General features: G+C 41.8%; 3 protein-coding genes across 4 annotated transcripts; 1 reads left to right on the forward strand and 2 right to left on the reverse strand.

The window, feature by feature from the left end:
* Positions 1-268: 268 nt before the first annotated feature.
* nherf4a (NHERF family PDZ scaffold protein 4a) lies at positions 269-10,550 on the forward strand. 2 transcript variants are annotated; one of them, XM_030381927.1, is made up of 12 exons: positions 269-434; positions 1,574-1,601; positions 1,982-2,043; positions 2,497-2,708; positions 5,620-5,691; positions 5,799-5,934; positions 6,335-6,471; positions 6,805-7,012; positions 7,416-7,612; positions 7,903-8,085; positions 9,233-9,433; positions 9,780-10,550. In XM_030381927.1, exons 1-12 carry the CDS (start codon positions 416-418, stop codon positions 9,942-9,944), a joined length of 1,620 nt encoding a protein of 539 aa, XP_030237787.1. In that variant the 5' UTR covers positions 269-415; the 3' UTR covers positions 9,945-10,550. The 2 variants fall into 2 exon arrangements, with proteins under 2 accessions (XP_030237787.1, XP_030237788.1); XM_030381928.1 differs by having other exon boundaries at positions 271-434; positions 9,753-10,550.
* On the reverse strand, positions 10,357-12,309 carry LOC115561570 (trace amine-associated receptor 13c-like). Its single transcript, XM_030381716.1, has one exon. The coding sequence runs from the start codon at positions 12,307-12,309 to the stop codon at positions 11,275-11,277; it is 1,035 nt and encodes a 344-aa protein (XP_030237576.1). The 3' UTR covers positions 10,357-11,274.
* Positions 12,310-23,874: 11,565 nt separating this feature from the next.
* LOC115561571 (trace amine-associated receptor 13c-like) lies at positions 23,875-25,070 on the reverse strand. The gene has a single exon (XM_030381718.1). The coding sequence runs from the start codon at positions 25,068-25,070 to the stop codon at positions 24,042-24,044; it is 1,029 nt and encodes a 342-aa protein (XP_030237578.1). The 3' UTR covers positions 23,875-24,041.
* Between the last annotated feature and the right edge of the window lie 1,410 nt (positions 25,071-26,480).

Raw genomic sequence — 26,480 nt, forward strand, 5'->3', positions numbered from 1 at the left:
GTCAGCCTCTACTCTAAAAGCATTAGAGTATTCCTAATGCTGTTCCATTGTACATAACAGTCCATATGCAGTGAGTAGAAAGGCTTTTTACACTTTTTCTTTGCTTGACTTTTTCGAATCTACAAGCACAATTAGCTGGTTCCTGCAAACTCCTCCTACAGCAACAAAGATGACAAAGGCTCAGAGTTGACACTGTGCCTGCCTGCTCCGCCACACTAAACTAGATTAAACATTAAGCTGGGGGGTTGGCCTAAGGAGAGAACAGGGCCAAATTCTCACCTGTTAACGACAGTCAGGTCTTTCTCTCTTTTATGTCCCTTCTTCACAGTGTACCTTGCACCTTCACACCGCCATAGCCTGTACAGCCCAGCCAGTGTGTGTGTTTGGATGAGGAGCTGGAACACCAACACACAACATGAAGTACAGCAACACAGGTCAGTTCTGCTCTCTTTTCTCCACCACTATTTACAGCTGACACATCTATGCACACAATACTACTGGTTTATTCTAAGTTTTATCTGCATGCAGAAGTGAAGATATGCAATGGGCTACTGAAGCAGCTAAATATGGTGTGATGGCGCAGAGTGGAGAGTGTATTGCTTGTATTGTTGTTGTTCTGTTTTGGTGGGGGGGGGGTGAGGGGTATGGGTTGGAGGGAAAGGGAGTCTTTGCCATTGGTATATGCTTGTCTTGGAAATCTTCCGAAAGCTTTTAGTGGGCGCTGTTGTCGTGTATATAAAGCCCATGTGTGGTGGTAGCAAGGTGTAAACACAGCCCTGGGTTTTCCAGAGCGCCTCTCTTTCAGTATATCCAACACTCGGCTAGTGTTGTTATGTTTCACAAGTCAGCCGTGGGAAGCCTTAGAAGGTGACTCCAGCCACAACTATCTGCAGATATCCATAACAAGGTTATACACTCATGATTCACTGCCAACCATCCTTTCTAGTCTGATGCAGGAACTCACCCTTTACATGGGAGCAAGCTGAACGGCAGCATGAATGAATCATCAACCCCCGTCTTTTCCAGATTGTCTTCTAGATTTGTGTTTCAGGACAGAAGGGTGAATGAGTAAACTCATCTGGGAGATGGATCGACCTTCACTCCGACTCCCTGTTACAGAGCACATTCCTTTGATGAGGAAGTGTGGGAGTTTAGGCAAAAGCGAAAGCAGTGAAATGCTGTTATGTGTGCAACATTGACAAACGCTCAGACGTGCAGGCAGCTGTACGGTTGACTTATGTGCAGTCGTTTATTCGGGTGACACTACCTTAGTAAGAGTATCATTCTGGATATGGTGCATCATATGCGTTGGGTTTAAATAAATGCAGTTAGCACCTGTTTTTGTGTTGTGATGCAAGTTACCACGTGGGTGTTTCGCCTCAAGTTATGCAGTGCTGTTGAAGGACGTTTTAATGAAGAGATTAGTTTGGAAAGAGTTTATTGGTTTTTCCAGCTCAGTTGTTTGTGGGGTATAGAGAGACATTGATTTAACCTCAGGTAAAATAAGTCCCTGATCTTCTTGAGTGAAGGATCTTAATATGAAACATTTCTTGTCTTTACCCCTCCCCCCAAGGTATTGAGGATGTGATGGAATATCCACGGTGAGTCCTACCTTCATCAACAACGATATAGCTCTTTATCATCATCATGGTCAACAACTCTTATTTGACCAAGAATTCTGAGAAAGAAAAAAACGTTATCAATAATGCATTTATAATATTGGCCTAGTTCGATGCAAAGACCTCATGTGGGAACAGGGATTGTGATAAAAATAAATATATATATATTCAAATGGACAAGTCAGACTGACGAACAACAAACAAACCATATGACAGGCAAGTCATAGCAAAGTAGGCAGCACAGTCTACAGTGGTACAAATCAAGGCTTTTATTAGATATTCTTGGAATTATCTAATCTTTTTCATCGCTTTCATTTCTAATGTTCAAATTCAAAAGAGATTTGTATCGTTCTCTTTCAAAGGTTTACCTTCAACCCAAAGGAAGGGATCGACAACCCGGCCCTGGTAATCTCTGACGACCCGGGTAAGGTCTAGAGGCCTAAGGTCCGCTGCCAACGCGTCATGCACGCGTCTTATCATAGGAAACTAATATTGGTCTCATTTATAAGACTTGGCTTTGGCATGAATCCAACAAACCACGTTCCAGGATGCGGGAACACAATTAATTCAAATTCCATACATTGGAATTCGATTGAAAGAGCGAGAAATAAATTATTTTTAGGAGAAGAAATAATTTGTAGTTGGAGGAAATACATGATCATAATAGTCATAATAACATCTGTACCAATTTAACACTACTGTAGTCTAGTTCAAAAAGGTATTCTAAAACACAACAGAACCTATTGAACTCAAGATGATAAAGTACAACGTTCCTTACCTGATCTAAATAGATATTGTTGTATTAACAATGGATTGTTCAGTATTGAACAAAACCACTGAAGGTCATACTCTTCCCTCTGTCCCCTCCTCCCCCCAGACCCCAACCCGTGCCCGGTGCCCCGACTGTGCCAGCTGAAGCGTGCCGAGGGCCAGGGCTTTGGCTTCGTGCTCCGGGGGGTGCAGGGGAAGCGTGGGCACGTGATCAGGGAGGTAGAGCCCCACAGCCCGGCAGAGGTGGGGGGCCTCAGGGACGGCCAAAGGGTGCTGGAGGTCAACCAGGAATATGTGGATAACATGGAGTTCCCTGAGGTAGTTAGCCCTGTTCTGTCTCATCTCTCTGACACTATGGCAGTACGAGGGCTTCATTGGGTTCAGAACCACCACTTTGTCAGGAAGTCGTCTTGATTGACCACCAATCACAGACCCTATGCCGGGAAAAGTTATTCTAGATGAACAACATTAACAATGTGTTTGCAAGTAATAACAATAATAGCAATTACTCAGTGGTGTTCATTAAACCTGATTCCCCTGGAGCTAATTCTACATTCCTATGCCTGATTAACCCCCCCCCATGAAAAAAAATTGAATTCAATAGATTTGATTTGCGGTATTCCCACTTGCATTTTGGAGATGGCCACTTTTACCTACTATTCATTCAGATTCATAGCCTACATACTGACTTTCAGGGCCTGGACAAGCTTACACTGCGTATACAGACCTACTTTATGGCCATTCCCAGTGTCTGTGTCATCCGGTGTGGAATGAGAGCTTGTGAAGGCACTATTGCGCAAGTACGCCTGCGTGCTTGCGCAATATTATACTGCCCGAGAATGCAGTATCGCTATCAAATCGGTCCCTGGGAAAAGTAACGTTGCGGCGCACCGAATTGAAAAAGGAAACCGCTATAATGAAATAGCGGTAATATTTCCACATTCATTGATAAATTAACAGGGGATGGGAAGGGGGGATGGCTGTTTCAGAAGGGGGATGATTTTGATGATGTTAATTCCAAAGGGGGATGCCATCCCCCCTCATCCCCCCTCAACTCTGGCCATTCCACCAGCCATTGCTATTTGACCCATTGTTGTTATTCTGATATTGAGACAAATCATGATCACTGTCCTATAGCATCCATTTTTTGAGTGTCAATGTCTACAAAAGCAGTTAGAAGTAAGGAACAGTCGCTTCATTTTGTTTATATGCTACAGGCCGAAAGACTAAATCAATATGTAACTTACTTGCTCCTTATAATAACATTGCTTGGGGAGTCCAATTCCTCCACTGAAAAGGGTGCAAAGTGTTTACAACTCTCTGCTAGTTAGCGATCTATCTATCCTCTACATCAGGTGTCTCAAACTCGCGGCCCGGGGGCCAATTGAGGCCCGCGGGTTGATTGACATCAAAGTTTAGTGTTAGTGCGGCCCGCGCGTTGTTGTCAAACGCACAGAGTGGCTTGCCACGCTTTTTTATGACTTGTGATAGGATGACCAGATGTACCGGTTATGCCGGGATAGTCCCAATTTTGAGTTGCGTGTCCTGAGTCCCGACAAAAACCAAAGGACGCTAAAATGTTCCGGTTCCTACCAACCGCTACGAAATGTCCCCTGTTGTCAGCGATTACATAGCCAACGTGATCTAATTATAGCCCGATCATTAACTTAGATTGGGTCAGTTGTGACTCTACCTCCAGCGGCCCCCAGGTAAGTTGAGTTTGAGACCCCTGCTCTTCATGTAGTTGTGTTGTGCGATTGCTGCTGAGGGAGGTAGCCTATTTGATTGATTCGCTGAAATTGTCCAATCATGTGGTGATGACATAAAAGAAAAGCGATACCATTGGCCTGGGGCGCACACTGGTGCGACACGAGGGCGAGTTTTCTTGCGCCAATAAAAAGCTGTCTCTGCTTGATAGACAGCAAAAAGTTAGCGAGCTTACATTGACTTCAACGTGGCCGGCACCCCTCACTTGGAGGAGGGCTTTATTTCGAATGACCAAAAACTAGCCCAGCCCAAATCCTTGACGTTCAGACGCATTTAAATGGTTGCTGGCAGTGACAAGAATCTCACACAATTACCGAGGATAAACGCTATATATTTTTGTTGATTTATTTCGTATTGATAATAGCTGATTGATAGTTGGCAGATATATTCAAGTGAATATTTCACGGAGGGGCGGCACCCTTGCGCCCTCTATGGACCCACCGCCACTGGTGACAATGCTGACAGCCAACGAGAGTCTAGTCGAGTCTCTTCAAGACTCTGCACGGCTTAACATAGTCGCATGGTGACGTTGCTCTAGATATCAGAGGTTCTGGAGGGGTCACCTGGTGACGTAGTGCTCTAGATATCAGAGGTTCTAGACGGGTCACATTGTGACGTAGTGCTCTAGATATCAGAGGTTCTGGACGGGTCACATGGTAACATTTTGCTCTAGGTATCAGAGGTTCTGGACGGGTCACATGGTAACATTTTGCTCTAGGTTTCAGACATTCAGGACAGGTCCCATAAGGATGTGGTGTAAATGAAAGAAAGAGGCTGAGACTATGATGGTGCCAGTGGTACCAGTGTGATGTTGTAGTAACCTGTACCTCCTGCTCTAGTTCAGCCTCACCGCTCTTACGCTATGGCGTCATACAGTGGTACCAGTGTGATGTTGTAGTAACCTCTACCTCCTGCTCAGGTCAGCCTCGTCGGCCTGACAATAAGGCGTCAGACAGTGGTACCAGTGTGATGTTGTAGTAACCTGTAACTCCCGCTCTAGTTCAGCCTCATCGCTCTGCCACTAAGGCGCCAGACAGTGGTACCAGTGCTTTTTGTAAGGCCTTTCATTCGCAATGATTTGCGAGTCACATGATTTCATTAACATGATGAAATGAGTGGTTCCATCCCTCACTCCATAATAGCCTACAGTGCCTCATACTGTGTCTGGAATGCACCAACAGCTGTTTTTAACATGATAAAAACGTTTTGGGGATTCAGATATTAAAAATGGAAGTGGATCTAGTTTAGTTCATGTTCAATGTTACATTGCAGGTCAGGTTAACCACAACCACCTATGTAGTGTTTAAAGATCGGTAGAACAGGACTATATTGTGATTAGCTTAAATGTTAAGTGAGGGGCCAAAAATATATGATATAATAAATTAATAATAACATAATAATAAATGATATTAAAGAGCAACTTTTCCCTTTCTTTTGTGTATGTGTATGTGTGCGTGTGTAGCTTTTGAGGAAGATCCAGCGCTGTGGCCTCCGGGTCTTTCTCTTGGTGCTAAGAGAAGAGGAATACGAGCAGGTAATGTAGATGACACCTCTAGTCCATTTGCCGTGTACATAAGTCGTCAGTATACATACAGTATTCACACACTGATGGTATGTTGACGCTATAGGGTATTTTTGCAGGCTGTGTCTTGGTGTCTGGACCTGCAGGAGGTGGCAAGGTCTAACAGGGGCGACAACCATGACCACAAAGCCAGACTCTGCCACGTCACCCGGAACCCAGTGCAGGGCCTGGGCATCACCATTCGCCATGTGCAAGGTAGCGCATAAACATGCATTCACCCAGGTCATCCCTAGTTCATCTATGACACCTCCATCCCAAGACATTCACATTTCTGTCTTTAAAAGGGCATTGAATTGCCAGTTATTCTTCAGTCATTTGTAGCAGAGGTCAGTCCAATATGATATGAGTACATTGTATTTATTGTCATTTCTTTACTTAAAAGTCTTAAACCCTTATTTGTATTTAATAAATTGTGGATAAGAAATAAGTATAATCCATAAAGATGTTTAAATGCAGAGGGGAACCATGTAAGCCAGGTTTTGGAAACTTCCCCTATGTGGAAACCTCTATGAAACCTATCCCTGAAACAATATCCAAATCCAATTTTTGTATGTCTAGACTAGAGGGTGAAGGTAACCTATTGTATTTTATCAAGGTCAGAAGGGCATGTACTACCTGAGCACATTAACAGCCGGTCCTGCAGAGAGAGCCGGCGTCCGCAACGGAGACAAACTGATCTGGGTCAACGGCGTCACAGTCGCAAACCTCACATTCTCAGCACTCAACAAAATAGTATGTATCTATGTTGGTTACTGTTGCTGTGCCATATACAACCGGCAAGTCAATATGGCCTTTTCAACGATATAACTGATGGATATTCCAAATGAAATAATACAAATAGCAATTTCTGGAAGGGTCAATTCGTATGAACAAATATCTGCTCCTTAATTATCTGTATCTGTATTTGTTTTAATGTGTTGGATGGATATCTACTAAATTGTAAATTTTAATAAAACAGAAGCCTGCAATGTAGACACTTAAAGCATTTAAAGATGTTAACATAACATGACCGTGAATATTTTTGGAATCCCCCATGACTCTCTGTGGTTCCTCCCTCTATCTCAGTTTAAGAGGAGTAGCATCCATGTGACCTTGCTGGTCATAGACAGAGAGAGTGAGTCTGTCTGCATCAAGCGGCGGATCCCTGTGGTGGCGGACTTGGCAGAGTGCCTCAGCCTGGCCCACAGGCCCAAGACTATGGACCTGGTCCAGGGGCCGGATGGATACGGGTTCCTGCTGCGACAGGAGAAGCTGAGAGTCTCAGGACGCATTGGTATACCAGAGAGAGGGGGCCTGTGCCTTTCCTACTGCACTCACCACCGATTGAACATTTTAGATTTTCACCATGGAACAAATCTACTTTATTCTGTTCATATCTTAATCTTACAGAGACTTTGATTAAAGAAGAGCCTTCAGAATTGCCTACTGCCTACCATACTGTAGTTGATAAGTTTGCTTGCAAGTATTGACGACGTTAAAATAACTATTTTGCGTGGTTGCAATTGTTTCAAATGGCTGGAATCGTAAAAAATATTGTCATGCAATACAATATGCTTAACAATAAAAAGAAATTGAAACTAAAGTTCACTCTACATAGAAAATATAAGCAAAAAGAAGAATAAAGAAAGAGGGACACTAAACAGGGTATTTCCCCTCCATCCTGCCTTGTGCCCCAGTGCACCTGCTGCGAGAGGTGGAGGCGGGGAGCCCGGCGGCGCAGGCGGGCGTGGAGGACGGGGACCTGGTGCTAGCCATCAACGGGGAGGCCGTGGAGACCGCGGCGCATGAGCTCATCGTCCACAAGATCCGGGAGAGCGGTCAGAGTGTCAGCCTCACTACAATCACCTTAAAGGGGCGGGACTACTATCGCCAGGTGAGATCAGAGGAGTGACCTGCTCCTTGTGACTATGAGGTCATTGAGATGTCTGTGATCAACAAAGCAAAAGTATGTGGTACAGAAACTACCCGCCATCCTAAGGTCTTCCATTATAGGCTACTATTCCCCCAATCCAATATATTCAACTGGGGCATTTTCTCATTTGTTGGAAAGTTATTGATTTGTCTCCTTTTTATTGGGAAAACGTGATGAATGCACCTGCACCTAGGCCAACTAGTTTATGTCTATTAAAATACGATGTGGTCATACTCTTTCCATCATGACAGTTGGACCTATCCCCCCTGCTGTTCTATGATGAGGACATAAAAGAGGCCCAGAACGGACCTGACGACAGGGGCAACCTCCTCTACCCCACGGGCCCCAGGCTGTGTGTTCTGGACAGAGAGGCTGTCGGATTCGGGTTCAACCTGTGTTGTGCCCCGGATAAGCCGGGGACTTTTATTGGCCAGGTATTCAACGTTTGGTTTTTACAATGCTGCTCTCAAACATTAGTGCCTGTCCTGACTTCACTCTACCGGTCTGTTAAGAGGTGGAGTAGCATTGGTTAAAAATAGCAATGTGCTAATTTAGTTTCAATACGGCTGGTCAATGTGGGCTCAGTGTTATCGTAAAACCATAAAAAGTGGTAAAATAACCTACATCATATTATATTGTACCACATTCAATTGTAATTTAAGGAAACGGTTTTGTGTCATAATCCATGGTATATTATCCATTCAGTCAGTTTGTTTTTAATTCAGAAAATTAACAATTTAACACAGGACACACAGACAAGGCAAGGTTCCATTGCCTAACAAAATCTAAATACATAAATATTTAAATAAATGTAAATAGATGGAAATAATGAATTATTACGGTGCAACATGTTAGATTTGGCCGAAATAGTCCTCCACACTTCAAACAAATAGGGGCAGCAAGTATTCTAACCAGTTTGAACACGAATCAACAAAAACAAATAATAGCTCATTAACACGGTCAATACATAACAGTCTAGAAATGTTGCATTGAGTTCAGCATCAAACCTAGTTATTTTATTCATCAAGAGCTTACTCAAGCAATCGTAAGCAATGCCAATGTTAAGTCTTAATTTCCAATGTTCTATTTCGATCAATAATTTTCTTAGATATTATGGACAAAAGGTTAAGATCAGACCTCTGGGAAGCTACTCTCATCCTCTCAAGTTTCACTGAGGGCAGACTGGCCGCTGCATTGGCAGTGACATCTCGAGGATTAAAGTTGAATTACAAGACGATGCGTCTGGTGCTAGCGGGGCTAGCTGCTAACTTATATATATCTCTGCAACACACGTCTTTGACGTACCATGAAAATGTTATTTCTTCAAATCTGTTAATATTATAGTTCATTTTTGGATGTTTTAAACTTCTAATGTTAGTTTAAATGATCGATTATACCATTATATCAAAATAGAAATACAAGAAAATTCTCAACAGAAAATAACAAACAGAAAAAAGACTCAAACGTATACAATAAATAACACAACGACCCATTTTGTGTCTCATGCCAAACCACTCATTCAATACGATTGGCTTCACCTTTATATCCTGAGTTCCTTTCCTGCTTCCTCGTGATACCCAGGTGGCATCGGGGGGCTCTGGCCAGAGGGCTGGTCTTCTGCGGGGTGACGCCATTGTGGAGGTGGATGGGCAGAATGTGGAGGACAGGTCTTTGGAGGAGGTGGGGGCATTGGTCAAAGCTGGCTTGACAACGCTCAAGCTCCTGGTGAGGGAGAGGACGGAAGGTGAACACCTCGGGAGGAACGGACCCCAAGAGACACAGGTTGGGCATATGTACACACATTCACACACACCCACACATAAACACGAAAAGAATATGCCTTGGCCAAGGGGTTCTCCTTGTGGGCCCTGTTGAAAGCATTTTAGATTCCTGACACTGCAGTAATGCCTGTTACAGTTGTCCTTGCTTCCTCTCTTTACGTCTGGCCTCTAAAAGTCAGATGAAACCACTTTTCCTGCATGCTACTACACATCTATTGTGGGAAGATGTATTTTCTGTATTTATTTTTTATGTCTGAAATTGATAAAGTGAAAAAATGCTGTTTTAGGTTTTTACATGAATCTGTATGTGTATTTTACAGACTGCAGTTTCATCTTCTGCATTGTAGGTTTTCGTGGAGGCGACCGATGCTTTTTTGGGAGGAAAACATGACGTGACCCCGACGATCATCCAATACAACAGCACAGAGAGACACATTGAAAACCTACAGACTTTCTGTCTTTTGAAAATTATATTTATATGTGATGCTAATGATGGTGATTTGGGGTCATGATCCGCCTCAGAGGGATTGTGCAAATGATTTAAATATGCATGGGTTAGAATTTTTAGGACAGGTTTTTTTTTTACGTTTTTTTTCTATAAAACAGGATATATACATTTCAAGTTGTATTATTGTATGTAATAATATTATTTCATTAAAACTATTACTATCAAATGTAGCAGAGGCAAACAAAAAAATTGCCAAAACTTAACTCACAAACCTACCTATTTCAATTTATATAGTCGCTTCCTTATGCTCAACCTAAACCTAAAGTTTAGGTTGAAGCTTCTAAGAAACTTAAACTTTAGGCATGAGAAACTTCTAATATTGTGCGACACATTTAAAATGTGAAAGAGGCTTTCGTCTGCCATCCAAGCTGGCTGTGATGTCATTGTGTCATCTGTTTTCCTTTGTATTTTACATGTTTTTGTAATAGATTGTGGTCCATGTATGTAGGTGATTGTTAAAAACTGTAATTGTATGTGTATTCCGGACTGAAACCATTTTTATATCCAGTATTATAATGTCTACACTCTAGCTTCTCATTATTATAAGGCACACTCTTTATAATGTCGTTGTGCAATGCAAATTAAAGATTATTTTCATGAGAAAAACGTATTTTAATTCTCAGTGTTTTCATTTGTTTATTCCCAAAATGTTTAACATCTGCGAAATGCATTCATTTCCATTCTCCCGACACTTGCTCTGAATCTTTGCCTCATGACAGAAGTGTTATTTAAATAGCATTTCCCTTGAGAAAATATGGGACATATGTTTAACAAATCTTATCTAATAGTAAGGGTTATAGGGAATAATCGATGTGTTGAATATAATATCTGAGTGAATAGAAGCAGTCCCTTCCTAAGAACGGACAAAAATATTTCAGTCCCACCAAAGGGACGAGACGCCCAATGTGACTCGGGCATGGATGAAATGCATCCTTGCACATTGAATATAAACATGTAAGTAAAGTCTCTGGATCTACAAGCAAACATGCTGCAAAAATGTTTTTTTTTTAATTGATATATATTAATGAATGCATTACCTAGTGTAAAAAAAAGAAAGAAAAAATATATACAAAATAGAGAAAATACAGCATGCAAGGATATGGCCTTACATCCTCATGAACTTCCTAACTGTCTTGAAATGATATCATAGCATGGTTCGATTAACTAGTAGGAGCAGAAATATTGATTAATATACGACGATTGTTAATAGATATACTGGTTGAAAAACATCGCACCGGAACAACCTGAACCAAGCAATATACATGGATAATAAAAAGGAAATAATAAATATACAATGTATAATTCAGCAGAGAGATTAACAAAAACCCTAACATTCAATTCACAGTCACATTAATTGACGAGGAGTCACTGGTGAATATTTTCAGGGTGAAAATAAGGCGAGAGGTTTTCCTGAACCAGGGATAATTGAGGGAATAAATAACAGGGTTTAGGATTGAGTTGAAGTAACTCAGCCAAGAAAACACCTCGAAAACGGCCGCAGGCGTGCTGAAACCTGTGTAGGCATCAACGATCGAGTTCAGGAAGAACGGCATCCAGCAAAAGATAAACGCTACGACCACAATACCCAGAGTCTTGGCCGCTTTGTGCTCTGAACGCTTGGTCTGCCCGCCTGCGCCTTTACCATTCAACGTCCCGCCATGACCCCCCATGTCGTCAATCTTCCTCGCGTGCTCTCTGGCCACGAGGAAGATCTTTGCGTACAAGCCCACCATGACGGTGCATGGGAAGAAAAATGCAATGATGGTGTCCAGTGTCCCCCACAGCTTGTTAAACAGCATGTTACAGCTGCCCAGACAGTACATGGATGCCAGATAATCCTCTAGACCTCGGATGTTTGCCTTGGAGTATATCAGGCAGTAGGAGTAGAGGGCGGCCAGGGCCCAGCTGGCAGACACCATGAGCCAGGCCACGGTCATGGTGATGTTGCGGGAGTAGTGCAGGGGCTTGCACACGGCCTCGTGGCGGTCGACCGCGATGCAGATGAGGTGGAAGATGGAGACGGAGGTGAGGAACATGTCGAAGGCGGAGTGGAGAAGGCAGAAGGTGTCGCCGTAGAACCAGCAGCCCTGGACGGCGCGCACTGTGCTTAACGGCATCACGGTCACCCCCAGCAGCAGGTCGGCCAGAGCCAAGGAGAGCACCAGCACGTTGGTGGGGCTGTGCAGCTGCTGGAAGTGAGCTATGGACACGATGACCACAGCGTTTCCAACCACCGTGGCCAGCATGCCCAACACAAACAGCGTGTACAGAGCGACCTGGGCCCCCAGATGGAACTCGGCCCTAGGGCACGAGGTGTTGGAGCCCGGGTAGCATAGCTGCTGCTCGATCTGATAGATTCTATCAATCATTATTAACATACACAGATACACACACACTCTCATTCCAGCTCAGCATGGAATCTGGGCGGGGCAGTGTGTCTAAGCCTCACAGAGCATGATATATATACATCTCTCAGAACACTAGTGGACCAATCAGGTAAATACATACAGACGTTACCACAACAAACTTCCTTTGGGGAAATGTTTTCATGCGTACTCCTGTCACCGTTGTTTTAAAATAAAATGAACACAATGTCCCCTACAATATGTTTTTTTATTGCATTTAATGTATTTTCAACATATAATCTACTTATAAAGTCCAAAGTTGTACTTTGTTTAATTTTTGACTAAGATGAGCAGAATAAATTGAAAAGCAGAAAAAAAAAACCATATTCATGCACACACATTTGTGTGTGTGCATGCACAAACTTCGCCTCTCAAGCCATGGCTTCCAATGATCAGTCCCCTCATCCTAGGTTTGTTAATATCAGACCTAAATCCTATGATGTTACTGCATAATGATGTCAATGTTGTCAAAGCAATAATAATCATGTATACCCATTATCTATCGGAAGATGCTTGGTAAATGTTGCAAGGTTCACATGATCCCAAATGAAAACAAAATAGTTTGCCAACATCGAGTGTCTCACAATAAAACATTTATAATTATTATTAATAATATTTTACACACAAACCTGAAGGCCCAAAGATTCAGAATTAAGGGATTACTATCGCCAGGTGAGATCAGAGGAGTGACCTGCTCCTTGTGACTAAGAGGTCATTGAGATGTGATCAACAAAGCAAGCGTGTGTGGTATAGAATCTCCAGAGACACAAAGCACTAGATTCACGACCACCATCCTAAGGTCTTCCATAATAGGCTATTATTCCCCCAATGCAATATATTAAACTTGGGCATTTTCTCATTTGATGGAAAGTTATTAATTTGTCTCCTTTTTATTGAGAAAACTTGACGAATGCACCTTCACCTAGGCCAACTAGTATATGTGTATTAAAATACGATGTTGTCATACTTTTTCCATCATGACATTTGGACCTATCCACCCTGCTGTTCTATGATGAGGACATAAAAGAGGCCCAGAACAGACCTGACGAAAGGGGCAACCTCCTCTACCCCACGGGCCCCAGGCTGTGTGTTCTGGACATAGAGGCCGTCGGATTCGGGTTCAACCTGTGTTGTGCCCCGGATAAGCCGGGGACTTTTATTGGCCAGGTATTCAACGTTTGGTTTTTACAATGCTGCTCTCAAACATTAGTGCCTGTCCTGACTTCACTCTACCAGACTGTTAAGAGGTGGAGTAGCATTGTTTAAAAATAGCACTGTGCTAGCTTAGTTGTAATACGGCTGGCCAATGTGGCCTCAATGTTACCGTAAAACGATAAAAAGCAGTACAAGTAACCTTGCCTACACCACATTATATTGTATGAAATTCATTTGTAATTTAAGGAAACGGTATCTTGACATAATCCATGAAATATGATCCATTCAGAATATAACAATTTAAAACGTGGTCTTTCTGGACAAAGACAATGCAAGGTTTGCACTGCCTAACAAAACCAAAATATATAACTATGTAAATACATTGAAATAGATAAAATAATACATAATTATGGTGCAATGCGTTAGATATGGCCAAATTATTCCTCCAAGCTTCAAACAAATAGGTGGCAGCACAAGAAAGGTGTCCAACCCTATTGTATTCTAACCGGTCTGAACCGCAAATCAACCAAATAATAACTTATTAACACGGTCAGTACAATTATGCAATTAGCTACCATCATAAGCTATCGCTACATTGTCAACCGCAGCATTGACTTTTTTTTCAGAGTTCAGGGTCAAATTTAGTTATTTTACTCACAAACAGCTTACTCAAGCTATGGAAAGGAACGCCAATGTTAAGTCTTAATTTCCAATGTTCATTTTCTATCATTTATTTTCTGTGACATTATGGACAAGAGGTTAAAATAAGCCCTCTGGGCAGCTACTCTCATCCTCTCACGTTTGACTTCGGGCAGACTGGACGCTGCAGTGGTATGGAGGTAGATTTGTGTCTTTATTATGCAATCAAACAGAATAGGTTCGAGAGCAAAACTTTCCACACTGCAATCAAAAAATTGATTTGAGAGCAAAACCATCGACGCTGCAATCTAAAAATGTTTTATTGCAAGTAAAATAAATGTGATAAAAAAAATATTAATGGGAATCCAAATGTTTTGTTTGCAAATCCAAAAGTTCTGTTTGCGAATCCAAAAGTTTTGCTTGCGAATCCAAAAGCTTTGCTTGCGAATCCAAAAGCTTTCCTTGCTGTTGAGCTGAATCTCGTGGGCGGGACCCACGCCGAAAGATAGACACGTCACTATTTGCCAGTCTCGATCTGACATAATAATGTGTGTTTTATAACCCATTACAACATGCACAGATCATTAAACAAAAAAATCTACATGCACCAGTTCAAACATAACATTCTTTCTATTATTATGACGAAAGACATCCCTGCGCATTGATTTTCTGTCCTCCCAGCTCCCGAGTCCCGCTCTGTCTCATCATGGACTTCAAAACTCCCTCTCTCGTTACTAACTGTGGATGTTGCCGAGCTGTAACTCCGATCGAGACTGGCCAATAGAGACGTGTCTTACATCTTTCGGCGTAGGTCCCGCCCACGAGATTCAGCTCAACAGCAAGCAAAGCTTTTGGATTCGCAAGCAAAGCTTTTAGTATTTTCTGACCAATACTAACAGTAGACTGGATGGCATTCTGAAAGATGTGGAAGACCTCAAAGTCAGCCTTCAATACACACAGAAGGATTTGGATCAATTTAAGGGGTCATGCAACTCCCCTTGAACGGCAAGACTTTTGAAGGTGACATCCATAAACTAGCTGAGTCTCTAATCTCAATGGATTACCAATCAGATTACCATGAAGGCCAGTCTAGACACAATAATCTGTTAATTGATTGACTTCTGGAATCAGAGAATGAAGAATGGCCAGCTACTGAACAGAAGGTACTGAAATTATTTGGTGAAAAACTGGATTTGGACCCAACCAAAATAGAAATAGAAAGGGCCCACCGCACTGAAAAAGTGACTAACAACGTCCAATCAGACAACGGGAATGGATCAAGTGCACTTGGGAGGAGACTTGACAAGCCAAGGACCATTGTTGTAAAATTCCTCAGGTTCGAAGATAGAGAAAGCGTCATGTGGAATGCCAAGGTGAGGGGTTCCAAAATATTCATAAATGAAGACTACCTTTAGGCGGTGAGAAGGAAGAGAAGGGAGCTGATACCTAAGATGCTGGAGGATAGAAAGAATGGGGACTATGCTGTTCTAAGATACAACAAGCTCATCACTCACCCTGGTCATCAACAAGAGAGACGAATACAGTAGTCAAATTTGAACAAGAACAATAAGACCATTTCTTTATGTCTTGGCTTAATCAAAAAATGTCAGTAATTGAAAATAAAATGATGAACATGTATGCAACTTGCTTGTTCTGACTGCTGATATGAGTACACTACCAACTAAAGGCCTGTTAATGGCTCATCTGAATGTCTGTAGTCCGAGAAACAAAATACATGAAATTAGTTGTTGAGTACAGTTACATAATATACAAGTTCAAAGTATATTAACTCAACTGGATCCCTCATTTGAAAATTAAGAGGTTTCATTACAAAGGTACAGTATCTTCAGAAAGGATAAAAATAGAAATGGTGGGGGTGTAGCAGTCTACATCCAAAGCCATATTCCTGCAGTATATAGAGCTGACCTGTTGTGTAGCAATATTGAGGCTATATGGCAGGGGTCGGCAACTAAGTTTGGAATCGGGCCAATTTTTTTCCCAGCCAGTAGGTGGCGGGCCTGAACATTATGAAAGGCTAGTTCAAGGAATTGATTAATGAAAGTGCATCTGGAACTGCAACGCAGGCCCGTCAACTGGCTTAGTCATATGCCTACTAAGCACTAGATGACTCTTCAAAGACCTACATATAAACAAGTGTATGCCCTAAATGTTATGCCTGATCACGTTATAAACAGCAAACGCGATTGTGATTTTTGCATTAAAAAAGAAAAATAAGTTATTTCATAATGTAGCCGGGCGGGGAACATCCCGTTGGTATTTGAATGACTTTTTTTTGCTGATCTCGTTCCCCAATAACTCTTAGTCCTAACCCTACATATGAAGATAAAGTGAATAAGTTGTGCAGTTGTCAGCCTGGTTCTCCAGCGGAGTCTGCCAGGTAAAAGTGTAGGTAGAAAGGGTCTCATTGTATGCAAAGGCCACGCGTAAAGCCGCTCCTCTTTTCCTGTCGGCATATTTGGCAGTGCATATGCCGTCTTATGCACGCCTTTTTCGCTGCACGGTCTGCGCGTTTACACTGCCCGAGATAAATTGCAAGCTTGGGCTAGCACCCCAATTAACCCTCCCGGACCCTACACAAATTGGCGGTTTATTGGGATTCATTCTGATGTAAATGTAATTTACATGCAGAATTTTAAACAAAGCCTTCTGATGAAAAGAGAGAATTATATTTATTTGGTGATCTGAACATTGGATACCATGTGCCCGATGAAATCTAAGCTATGCTCAATGACTCGACCTCAAAAACATGTATTGACTATATTTATACAAATAATCCTGTGCATTGCTCTAAAGCAGGATCACTATCTGTTGGATTTAGTGATAACAACTTGGTAGTTACTCCTAGAAAATCTAAAATCCCCAAGTGGGGGGGAATAAGATAATCTATTAGAGATCATACAAGAATTTCAATAAAGAAATATTTCTGAAGGAGATGGAAAAAGTACAATCGTCCTGTGTTTGCGATGATAATGATCCTGAACCCGCACTTAGATTGTTTATTAATTATTTTATGAAAATTGTGAATGGTCATGCAGAAAATGTACTGCTAAAGCAAAAAAAGCCCCATGGATTGACATTGAGCTGAAAGATTTGATGACCCTAAGGGACAATGCCAAGAAAATGGCTAATAATCTGTGTTGCCTGTTAGCCAGACAAGAATACTGTAAATTAAGGAATCATATGACAAAATGAAATGCAATTATAAAGGAATATTAAAAACAAAAGATTTGCGACTTTAAAAAATGACAGGAAAGACTGTGGACCACAATGAATGATATATCTAAAATGTAAATTTCATTTATTCATTCTGATGGAGCATTCGGTTGATAACGGTTGATAAAATCCATCATAACATGCAATCAAGTGATGGGGTAAAATCAAATAGATTAATTGAAGAGGTCATAATGAAAAATGTAACAGTTAATTTGAGTTTCATCTCATCAGCATTGAATAGGTTAAGGGAATGTTAATGTCACTACCTGACAATAACAGCTCTGGCTCTTATAATCTCTAATAATAAATTGTTGAAATTAGCTGCCAGCCATGTAGCGACTCCTATAGCCCATATATGTAACGACTGTCTAATCCAAGGTGTGGATCCAGCTCATTGGAAGGAAGCAAAAATTATTCCACATATAAAATATAATAATTGTGCTTTTAATGGTCCCAGTAGTCGGCCTATAAGTATTTTACCAGTATTGAGCAAATTAATTGTTAAAATTGTCTTTAAACAATTTCAGGATTATTTCTTCGGTAATAAATTAACATCTAACTCACAGCATGCATTATAGAGAAGGATATTCCACTTGCACTGCACATGCAGAAATGACTGATGACTGGATGACTAACATTGACAGTCCGAAATTAGTGGGGGCAGTTATGCTTGATTTTAGTGCAGCATTCGATTGAATTGACCATTAGCTGCTATTTGGAAAAGTTCAGAGCTATGGCTTTACATCTACAGCAATAGCCTTGGTAGAGGACTATCTTACAGGATGAAAACAAAAGTTATTTTTCAATGGCAGTTTTTCTGACTCAAAGATCATACACTGTAGTGTGCCACAAGGTAGTTGCCTTGGTCTATTACTGTTCTCCATATTTACTAATGACTTGCCTCTATGTACAAATAATGTCAATATTGCAATGTATGCTGATGACACCACTGATTACTGTGCTGATATTCTGTGTAATGAGCTTACAGCTAACTTAAATGATTAATTCAATTATGTATTTAACTTGGTCAATGAGAACAAACTGGCTCTCAACACTGAAAAGACTAAATTGATTGTGTTTGGCTCAAGATATATGCTGGCAAAAAACCTCAGTTAAATGTAGTTATAGGTAGTACACCAATTCAACAAGTAACCACAAAACTCTTAGGCCTTACCATTGTTGATTCTATGTCCTGGGCCCCGTTTCCCGAAAGAATCATTAGCCTAAGTGGATCGTGAAGTGCGTCGTACAAGCATCGTACAGTTTTCACACCGTTTCCCGAAAGCATCGTTGGTAACGAATGTCGTGAAAACGCTCGTAGCTAACGAGGAATCCAGGGGTAGCCTACTCGTAGGATGCTAAGAGCATCGTTAGCCTACTATAGCCTCAGTGGCATCATCAGCGGACATTCCGTGTATTGGATGTGTTTTGTTAAAACACATCCAATACCACGGAATCTATCAGATTGGTCGTTCTTCGAGATTGCAATCGCAATATGATCTTTATTTTTTTGGTTGCGAAATTGGTGGCGCAATTTCGCCAGCAATTTCTGGCGCAATTTCGCAACCAAAAACCGTGGTTACCGTCGATATATTACTCATAGACTACTGTTCGATTTAAACAGCAAAGATAGAGACATGTTAGAAGTCAACAACAACATAATTTATTGCAACAATTTAAAATTCCAACAATACCTGCGCAGCCGAAATGTAGCGATCAAACGCCACATCTAAAGGGCTTATAATGAAATCAAATGATTCCATTGCTCTTGTGTGGGAGGTCTCTTTCGAGCTGCACTTGCTGTCTCCCTCTGATTTTAATTCAACAATCGTGGTTAAAATGTCCTCAAATTGATCAATGACAGAAGACATAGGCTACTGTAGACATGCATCATGCTGAGACCAGCGGGTGTCGGAGAATTTCTGCAGGCGTTTTTTGTTGCGATTGTTTGCATTAAAGGTTGGGTATTGGATTTGCGAAACGCCAGCAGATTTTGAAAATACACAACTCAAATGGTCCTACCCCCTCTCTTTCAACGTTGACTCTGACTCCACCCATTCCAAGTACATGGACGCGCAATCATGCACGAGCGCGAACACAGATGTGCAAGAGCGAGCCAGGATAGCTAGGTTGGATTTTAGGGTTGTCTTCTAGTGCTAGGTCCAAATGTGGATTAGCTAGTTAGCTAGCTACCGCAAGATAACAACAAACAGAAGCTTGATCTGGGTCACGAGCTTTGAGTATGTGCACAAAGGGGTCACGCGCGGGGGGAGTGGAGTACGACCGTTTGATTGACGTACTTGTCCAATACCACTCGGTGGTTCTGGAAATCATTGGCTGGAGTTTTTCGAGCCCTGCCCTTCCACAGATGATTGACTTGTTTAATTTTCATGTCAGTAGGCCTACTTCTAACTCAGTGGCTGTAAGTGGGTTATGATAAGGATTTCAAGTAATTTTGCAAAAATGGCCAAAAAAGAGAATTCCGTACCCAACCTTTAAGCACTGTAGGCGCTTCGGTGAGGCTGTGATGAAGTTCACTATTTTTTGGACCCTGTCTAGTAACGAACATCCCTGACCATAGTTAATCGCGTTTGTAGTCTACACTCAGACGTGAACTCATTATTGCATGTGGGTGTCTTCATTCATTCGGGAGTATGCAATAATACAAATTATTCTAAAGAGGTCCGAGACTCCGTGCGAAGCCCCGCCATCCCCAGTGAACCAAGAAAGCTCGCGCCATGATGAACGGGGGATTTGACCCCCTCGGTTTTACACAGGAAACTCGAGATAAGAAGGTGAAATCGCCAGGCGTGCCAAGCTGCGACCGAACCGGCTTGGCAGTGTAAAAAGACCTATAGCCTACTTCATCCTGCCCAACAATATGGGCAGGATCTAGACCAAGCTCTCCTAATCGGGTCAGTAATAGCCGTGTGTCAATGCCTAGCCTCTGCGTTTGAATGATAATGAATGAATGGAACGTTGCATTTTTACTGTCTACATATATTCTAGACTAGAGAGTGCGCGCCATCAATGCAACTTTATGCGGAATCAGATAAAGTCTGATTCCGCCTAAAAGTTTCAGAAAGTTTCAGAAATCAGCACATTAAGATAAATGTAGTTGTCACACAAGCTATTTGTGATTTTTGTAATATGCAATTATTTCAGGGGGGGAAATGCCGTGAAAAAATTATGCAGTGCGTTCAGTATTAGGACTGATATAGCATATGTCGGCCTAGGCCTAATCAATTGTGTTTTAATATCTTCAGCATTCATATTATTGCAGTCTATTCTTTTCGTAGGCTACTCTGCTGTTGGCCTTGATGGGGAGATATTTTAACTCTTTTTAACCCCATTTTCTTGCGACATTCCTGCATCTCTCCCTCCTAGATAGCCCGTTTCAGCACTGTGTCAGTGGACAGTTACAATCCTACGAACGTTGTGAGTGCAGTGAACGCGTGTTCATGTTAAGAGGAGTTTCGCAAAACGCTCCAAAGAAATTCACGATGGTTCGCAAGATCCATCGTGAGAATGATCGTAAGAGCGAAGATCCATCGTTATCGGGAAACGAGGCCCTGGTCAGTTCACATTGACACCATTGTCTCAAAAAATGGCTCAAGGTATTGGCATGACGAGAAAATGTTCACATCTTCAACATCTATAATCAAACAAGTTGTACATGGTCTGGTCTTGTCAAACCTTGATAATTATACAATTATCTGGTCATCAGCAACCAAAAAAGATTAATATAAACCTAAACTTCAGGTAGCTCTGAACAAAGCAGCCCATTTGGCACTGAGCTGCCTCATTCACACTAACACTGAAGTAATACATGCTAGCCTTTCATGGCTCACAGTAAAACAAAAGATCTCTCTTAATCTCTTGTTGTTCCTAAGTTTAGGGTAAGGGTCATAAACTGCAAAGACCCGCCTTCTTTGCTGAAGGTTTAGTCAGTGTGTCTGACAGACACGGTCATAGCACTAGAGGAGCAAGTAACGGACATCTAGCTTTACCCAGACCGAGGCCCAATCTACTTAAAAATACCATCATTTACAGATCAATTTCATTATGAAATGAACTACCGTTCTAGCAGTAATACCTAATACAACTTTAAAAAGTCTGCAAAAAAACATCTGGTGCATATGTAATGTATATACATTTTTAATGGTTTCATTTTTTGTGTAGCTTTTATATCTTTTTTACTTTTGTTATATTTGTAATTCTAATGTTTTTTTAATCATGATGTTGTTTATTATTGTGGTTTATTATACATCTATTTTTTTTTTGTTTGACATAATGTCAAACAAGTGATTGTCTGTTGTCTATGTTATATTTCAGAAACCAGGAAGAGGAAGACTAGCTTTCACTCTGGTGTGTTTCTAATGGGGATCCTAATAAATCAAAATCAAAAGACACATTTTGTGTGTCATGACAATACCATTGGCTTCACTTTCATATCCTGAATGCCTGTCCTGCTTCCTCGTGATACCCAGGTGGCATCGGGGGGCTCTGGCCAGAGGGCTGGTCTGCTGCGGGGTGACGCCATTGTGGAGGTGGATGGGCAGAATGTGGAGGACAGGTCTTTGGAGGAGGTGGGGGCATTGGTCAAAGCTGGCTTGACACCGCTCAAACTCGTGGTGAGGGAGAGGACAGAAGGTGACCACCTCGGGAGGAACAGACCCCCAGTGTAACAGGTTGGGCATACGACACACATACACACACACCCACACATAAACACAAATGTTATGCTTTGGCCGAGGGATTCACCTTTTGGACCCTGTTGAAAGCACTGCAGATTCCTGACACTGCAGTAATGTTTGTGTTACAGTTGTCCTTGCTTCTTCTGTTTACGTCCGGCCTCTAAAAGTCAGATGAAACCCCTTTTCATGCATGCTGCTACACATCTATTGTGGGAAGATGTATTTTCTGTATTTATTATTTGGTCTGAAATAGAAAAAGTGAAAAACTTTTTCAATTTTTTTTTTTTGCATGATTATTAACATACACTACCAAGATTTTAATAGTTATTCTAGATTGTAGGTTTCCGTGAAAGCAACCAATGCTATTTTGTGAGGAAAACCCGACGTGACCCCGACGATCATCCAATCCAACAGCAAATAAACACACTGAAAACCTACAGACTTTGTCTTTTAAAAATTGTACTTATATGTGATGCTGATGATGTTGAATTGAGATCATGATCAGACTCAGAGGGATTGTGCAAATTATTTAAATATGTATGGATCGAATTCTTAGGACAGATTTTCTTTTATTTTTTTCTATAAAACAGTATTTGTACATTTCATGCTGTATTATTGTATATAATCTATGGTAATAATATTATTTAATTAAATTATTACTATCAAATGTAGCAGAGCCAAACTTAGATATTAACCAAACAAAAACATTGCTAAAACTTAACTCAGAAACCTAGCCTACCTATTTTTATTTATATAGCCTAGTCGCTTTCTTATGCTCAACCTAAACCCAAAGTTTATATAAAGCATACAGAAACTTCTAATATTGTGTGACACACTTAAAATATGAAAGAGGCTTTCGTCTGTCATCCAAGCTGGATGTGATGTCATTGTGTCATCGGTTTTCCTTTGTATTTTATATGTTTTTGTAATAGATTGTGGTCAATGTATGTATGTGTTGATTGTTAAAAAACGTTATTGTGTGTGCATTCCGAACTGAAACCATTTTTATATGCAGTATTATGTCTACATTCTAGCTTCTCATTAATCTAAGGCCAAATATTTTGTGGCAACCCCGATCGTCGGCGGCTGGGATTTGCAAAGGAGACGCTCAAAACAGGGTTGCGGGTCAACGGTTTTTCAATCGTGCAACTCACGTGGATAAAAGGTAAAACAAAAGTCAACATAAGTGCTTCCTCTTATGGGGTAAAAAGGGGCCGTCTCGCGGTCTGGTCCGCGAGACGGCCCCTTTTTACCCCATAAGAACCCCGTCTGGTGCGTGTTCGGTCCTTAAGAGGCCCCTGCCGTCTCCCTCCCCCAGGTGATCCCAATGCAATGCCCGTGATTGTCCGGGTGCGCTTGATGCGCGCTTCCACGCCGCCGCGCTGAACGGCACATACCTCCCTCGGACTACCTGTCCGCGGAGAGGGCACTGTTCCCGCTGCTGGCGTGGTTCGACCCCCCCAGTTGGAGCGGGGTTATCACACTTTATAAAGTCGTTGTGCAATGCCAATTAAAGATTATTTTCATGAACAAAAGGTATTTTATTTCTCAGTGTTTTCATTTGTTTTTCCCCAAAATGTTTAACATCTGCGAAATTGATTTATTTCCAATCTCCCAACACGTGCTCTCAATCTTTGCCTCATGACAAAAGTGTTATTTAAATAGCAGTTCCCTTGAGAAATTATCGGACATCTATTCAACTAATCTTATCTAATAGTAAGGGTTACAGGGAATAATGAATGTGTTGAATATATTATCTGAGTGAATAGAAGTAGTCCCTTCCTAAGAACTGACAAAAATATTTCGGTCCCACCAAAGGGACGAGACGCCCAATGTGACTTTTCTCTCGGGCATGGATGAAAGGCATCCTTGCACATTGAATATAACAGGTAAGTAAAGTCTCTGGATCTACAAGCAAACATGCTGCAACAATGTATATTTCAGCAGACAGATTAACGAAAACCCTAACATTCAAGTCACATTCATGGACGAGCAGTCACTGGTGAATATTTTCAAGGTGAAAATAAGGCGAGAGGTTTTCCTGAACCAGGGATAATTGAGGGCATAAATAGCAGGGTTTAGGGTTGAGTTGAAGTAACCCAGCCAAACAAACACCTCGAAAACGGCCGCAGGCGTGCTGAAACCTGTGTAGGCGTCAGCGATCGAGTTCAGGAAGAACGGCATCCAGCAAAAGATAAACGCTCCGACCACAATACCCAGAGTCTTGGCCGCTTTGTGCTCTGAACGCTTGGTCTGCCCGCTTGCACCTTTACCATTCAACGTCCCGCCATGACCCCCCATGTCGTCAATCTTCCTCGCGTGCTCTCTGGCCACGAGGAAGATCTTTGCGTACAGGCCCACCATGATGGTGCATGGGAAGAAGAATGCAATGATGGTGTCCAGTGTCCCCCACAGCTTGTTAAACAGCAGGTTACAGCTGCCCAGGCAGTATATGGATGCCAGGTAATCTTCCAGACCTCGGATGTTTGCCTTGGAGTATATCAGGCAGTAGGAGTAGAGGGTGGCCAGGGCCCAGCTGGCAGACACCATGAGCCAGGCCACGGTCATGGTGATGTTGCGGGAGTAGTGCAGGGGCTTGCACACGGCTTCGTGGCGGTCGACCGCAATGCAGATGAGATGGAAGATGGAGTTGCAGGTGAGTAACATGTCGAAGGCGGAGTGGAGAAGGCAGAAGGTGTCCCCGTAGAACCAGCAGCCCTGGACGGCGCGCAATGTGCTGAACGGCATCACGGTCAACCCCAGCAGTAGGTCGGCCAGAGCCAAGGAGAGCACCAGCACGTTGGTGGGGCTGTGCAGCTGCTTGAAGTGAGCAATGGACACGATGACAATGGCGTTTCCAACCACCGTGACCAGCATGCCCAACACAAACAGCGTGTACAGAGCGACCTGGGCCCCCAGATGGAAATCGGCCCTAGGGCACGAGGTATTGGAGCCCGGGTAGCATAGCTGCTGCTCCACCTGATTGATTATATCAGTCATTATTAACATACACAGACACACACAGTCACTTATTCCAGCTCTGCATGGAATCTGGGCGCGGCAGCGTGTCTAAGCCTCACAGAGCATGATATATATACATCTCCCAGAACACTAGTGAACCAATCAGGTAAATACATACAGACGTTACCACAACAAACTTCCTTTGGGGAAATGTTTTCATGCGTACTCCTGTCACCGATAAATTAAAAAAATAAATAATAAAAAAATTGAAAATAAAATAAAATTACCACAATGTCCCCTACAATACGTTTTTTTTATTGTATTTAACGTGTTTTCGACACAGAATACATTTACAATGTCCATAGTTGTACTTTGTTTTATTTTGGACCAAAGATGAGCAGAATAGGTTGAAAAGCAGAAAAACAAAAAACGCATTCTCTCACACACATTTGTGTGTGTGCGTGCACAAACTTTGCCTCTCCAGCCATGGCTTCCGATGATCAGTCCCCTCACCCTAGGTTTGTTAATATCAGACCTAAATCCTATGATGTTACTTCCCATGATGTCAAAGCAATAATAATCATGTATACCCATTATCTATTGGAAGATGCTTGGTAAATGTTGCAAGGTTCACATGATCCCAAATGAAAACTAAATAGTTTGCCACCATTGAGTGTCTCAAAATTAGACATTTACAGTTATTAGGTGAGTGCTGCATGCAGCGCTCAACTATTGTTCTTCATAAGTTTTATTCTTTCTTTCTTATTCTCTACAAACTTTGTGACCTATATCCTTCCTCAATTTTTCAACTAGAGACTCCATTCAAATTTTAAAATATTCAGATTAGCTTGGAATCGCGCCCTTCTATTTTCTGAATATGTTATACTTTTTAAGATATTCTACTAATATTAAAATATTATCTTTTTAGTCAATTGGAGGACGGCAGAGCCGCTTGAATTACTTGTACTTCAAATGTTTGTTCAACTGTTTATCTTCGTCCAAACCACACACTTGTATCTTCATTGATATCTAAACGGACTTTCGATATCATTTAAACTTTCTTCAGAATCACTGTTTTAGTTTCAAACCGTGATATTCTAGTTAGTCCCATTGAAGCCGTCTGCTCATTCTGACACTTAAATTAGCCTACTTAAGACATCGTAACTCGGTCAAATCTCAACCGTTTACCTTTGTTCAAACCATTTAACAAATCTACTCACTTTCATCTTCAATAATATCCAAACAGAATTTCGATGTCATTTAAAATTTATCAGAATCACAGTTTTAAAGTAAGGCCACACTGAACGCCTAAAGCGCCTAACCTGATGCTTGATCATTGGCTGTCACAAAAATGCTTCAACGCACCTAACGCGCCTACGCAGCTAGATGAGCCCGCCCAAAACTTATTTTCCCCCACTACTTATCTTTTTCTCCACAAACATGGCTGAG

This window comes from Gadus morhua, chromosome 16 (assembly GCF_902167405.1).
Source record: "Gadus morhua chromosome 16, gadMor3.0, whole genome shotgun sequence".
Lineage (NCBI taxonomy): Eukaryota > Metazoa > Chordata > Actinopteri > Gadiformes > Gadidae > Gadus > Gadus morhua.

Excerpts from the sequence above, each read along its gene's own strand:
- nherf4a (XM_030381927.1), top strand. Across the intron at positions 5,692-5,798 it reads GAGAAGAGGAATACGAGCAG|GCTGTGTCTTGGTGTCTGGA; the intron begins GTAATGTAGATG and ends GTATTTTTGCAG. Across the intron at positions 7,013-7,415 it reads GAGAGTCTCAGGACGCATTG|TGCACCTGCTGCGAGAGGTG; the intron begins GTATACCAGAGA and ends CTTGTGCCCCAG.
- LOC115561570 (XM_030381716.1), bottom strand. The coding sequence starts at position 12,309 with ATGATTGATAGAATCTATCAGATCGAGCAGCAGCTATGCTACCCGGGC.
- LOC115561571 (XM_030381718.1), bottom strand. The coding sequence starts at position 25,070 with ATGACTGATATAATCAATCAGGTGGAGCAGCAGCTATGCTACCCGGGC.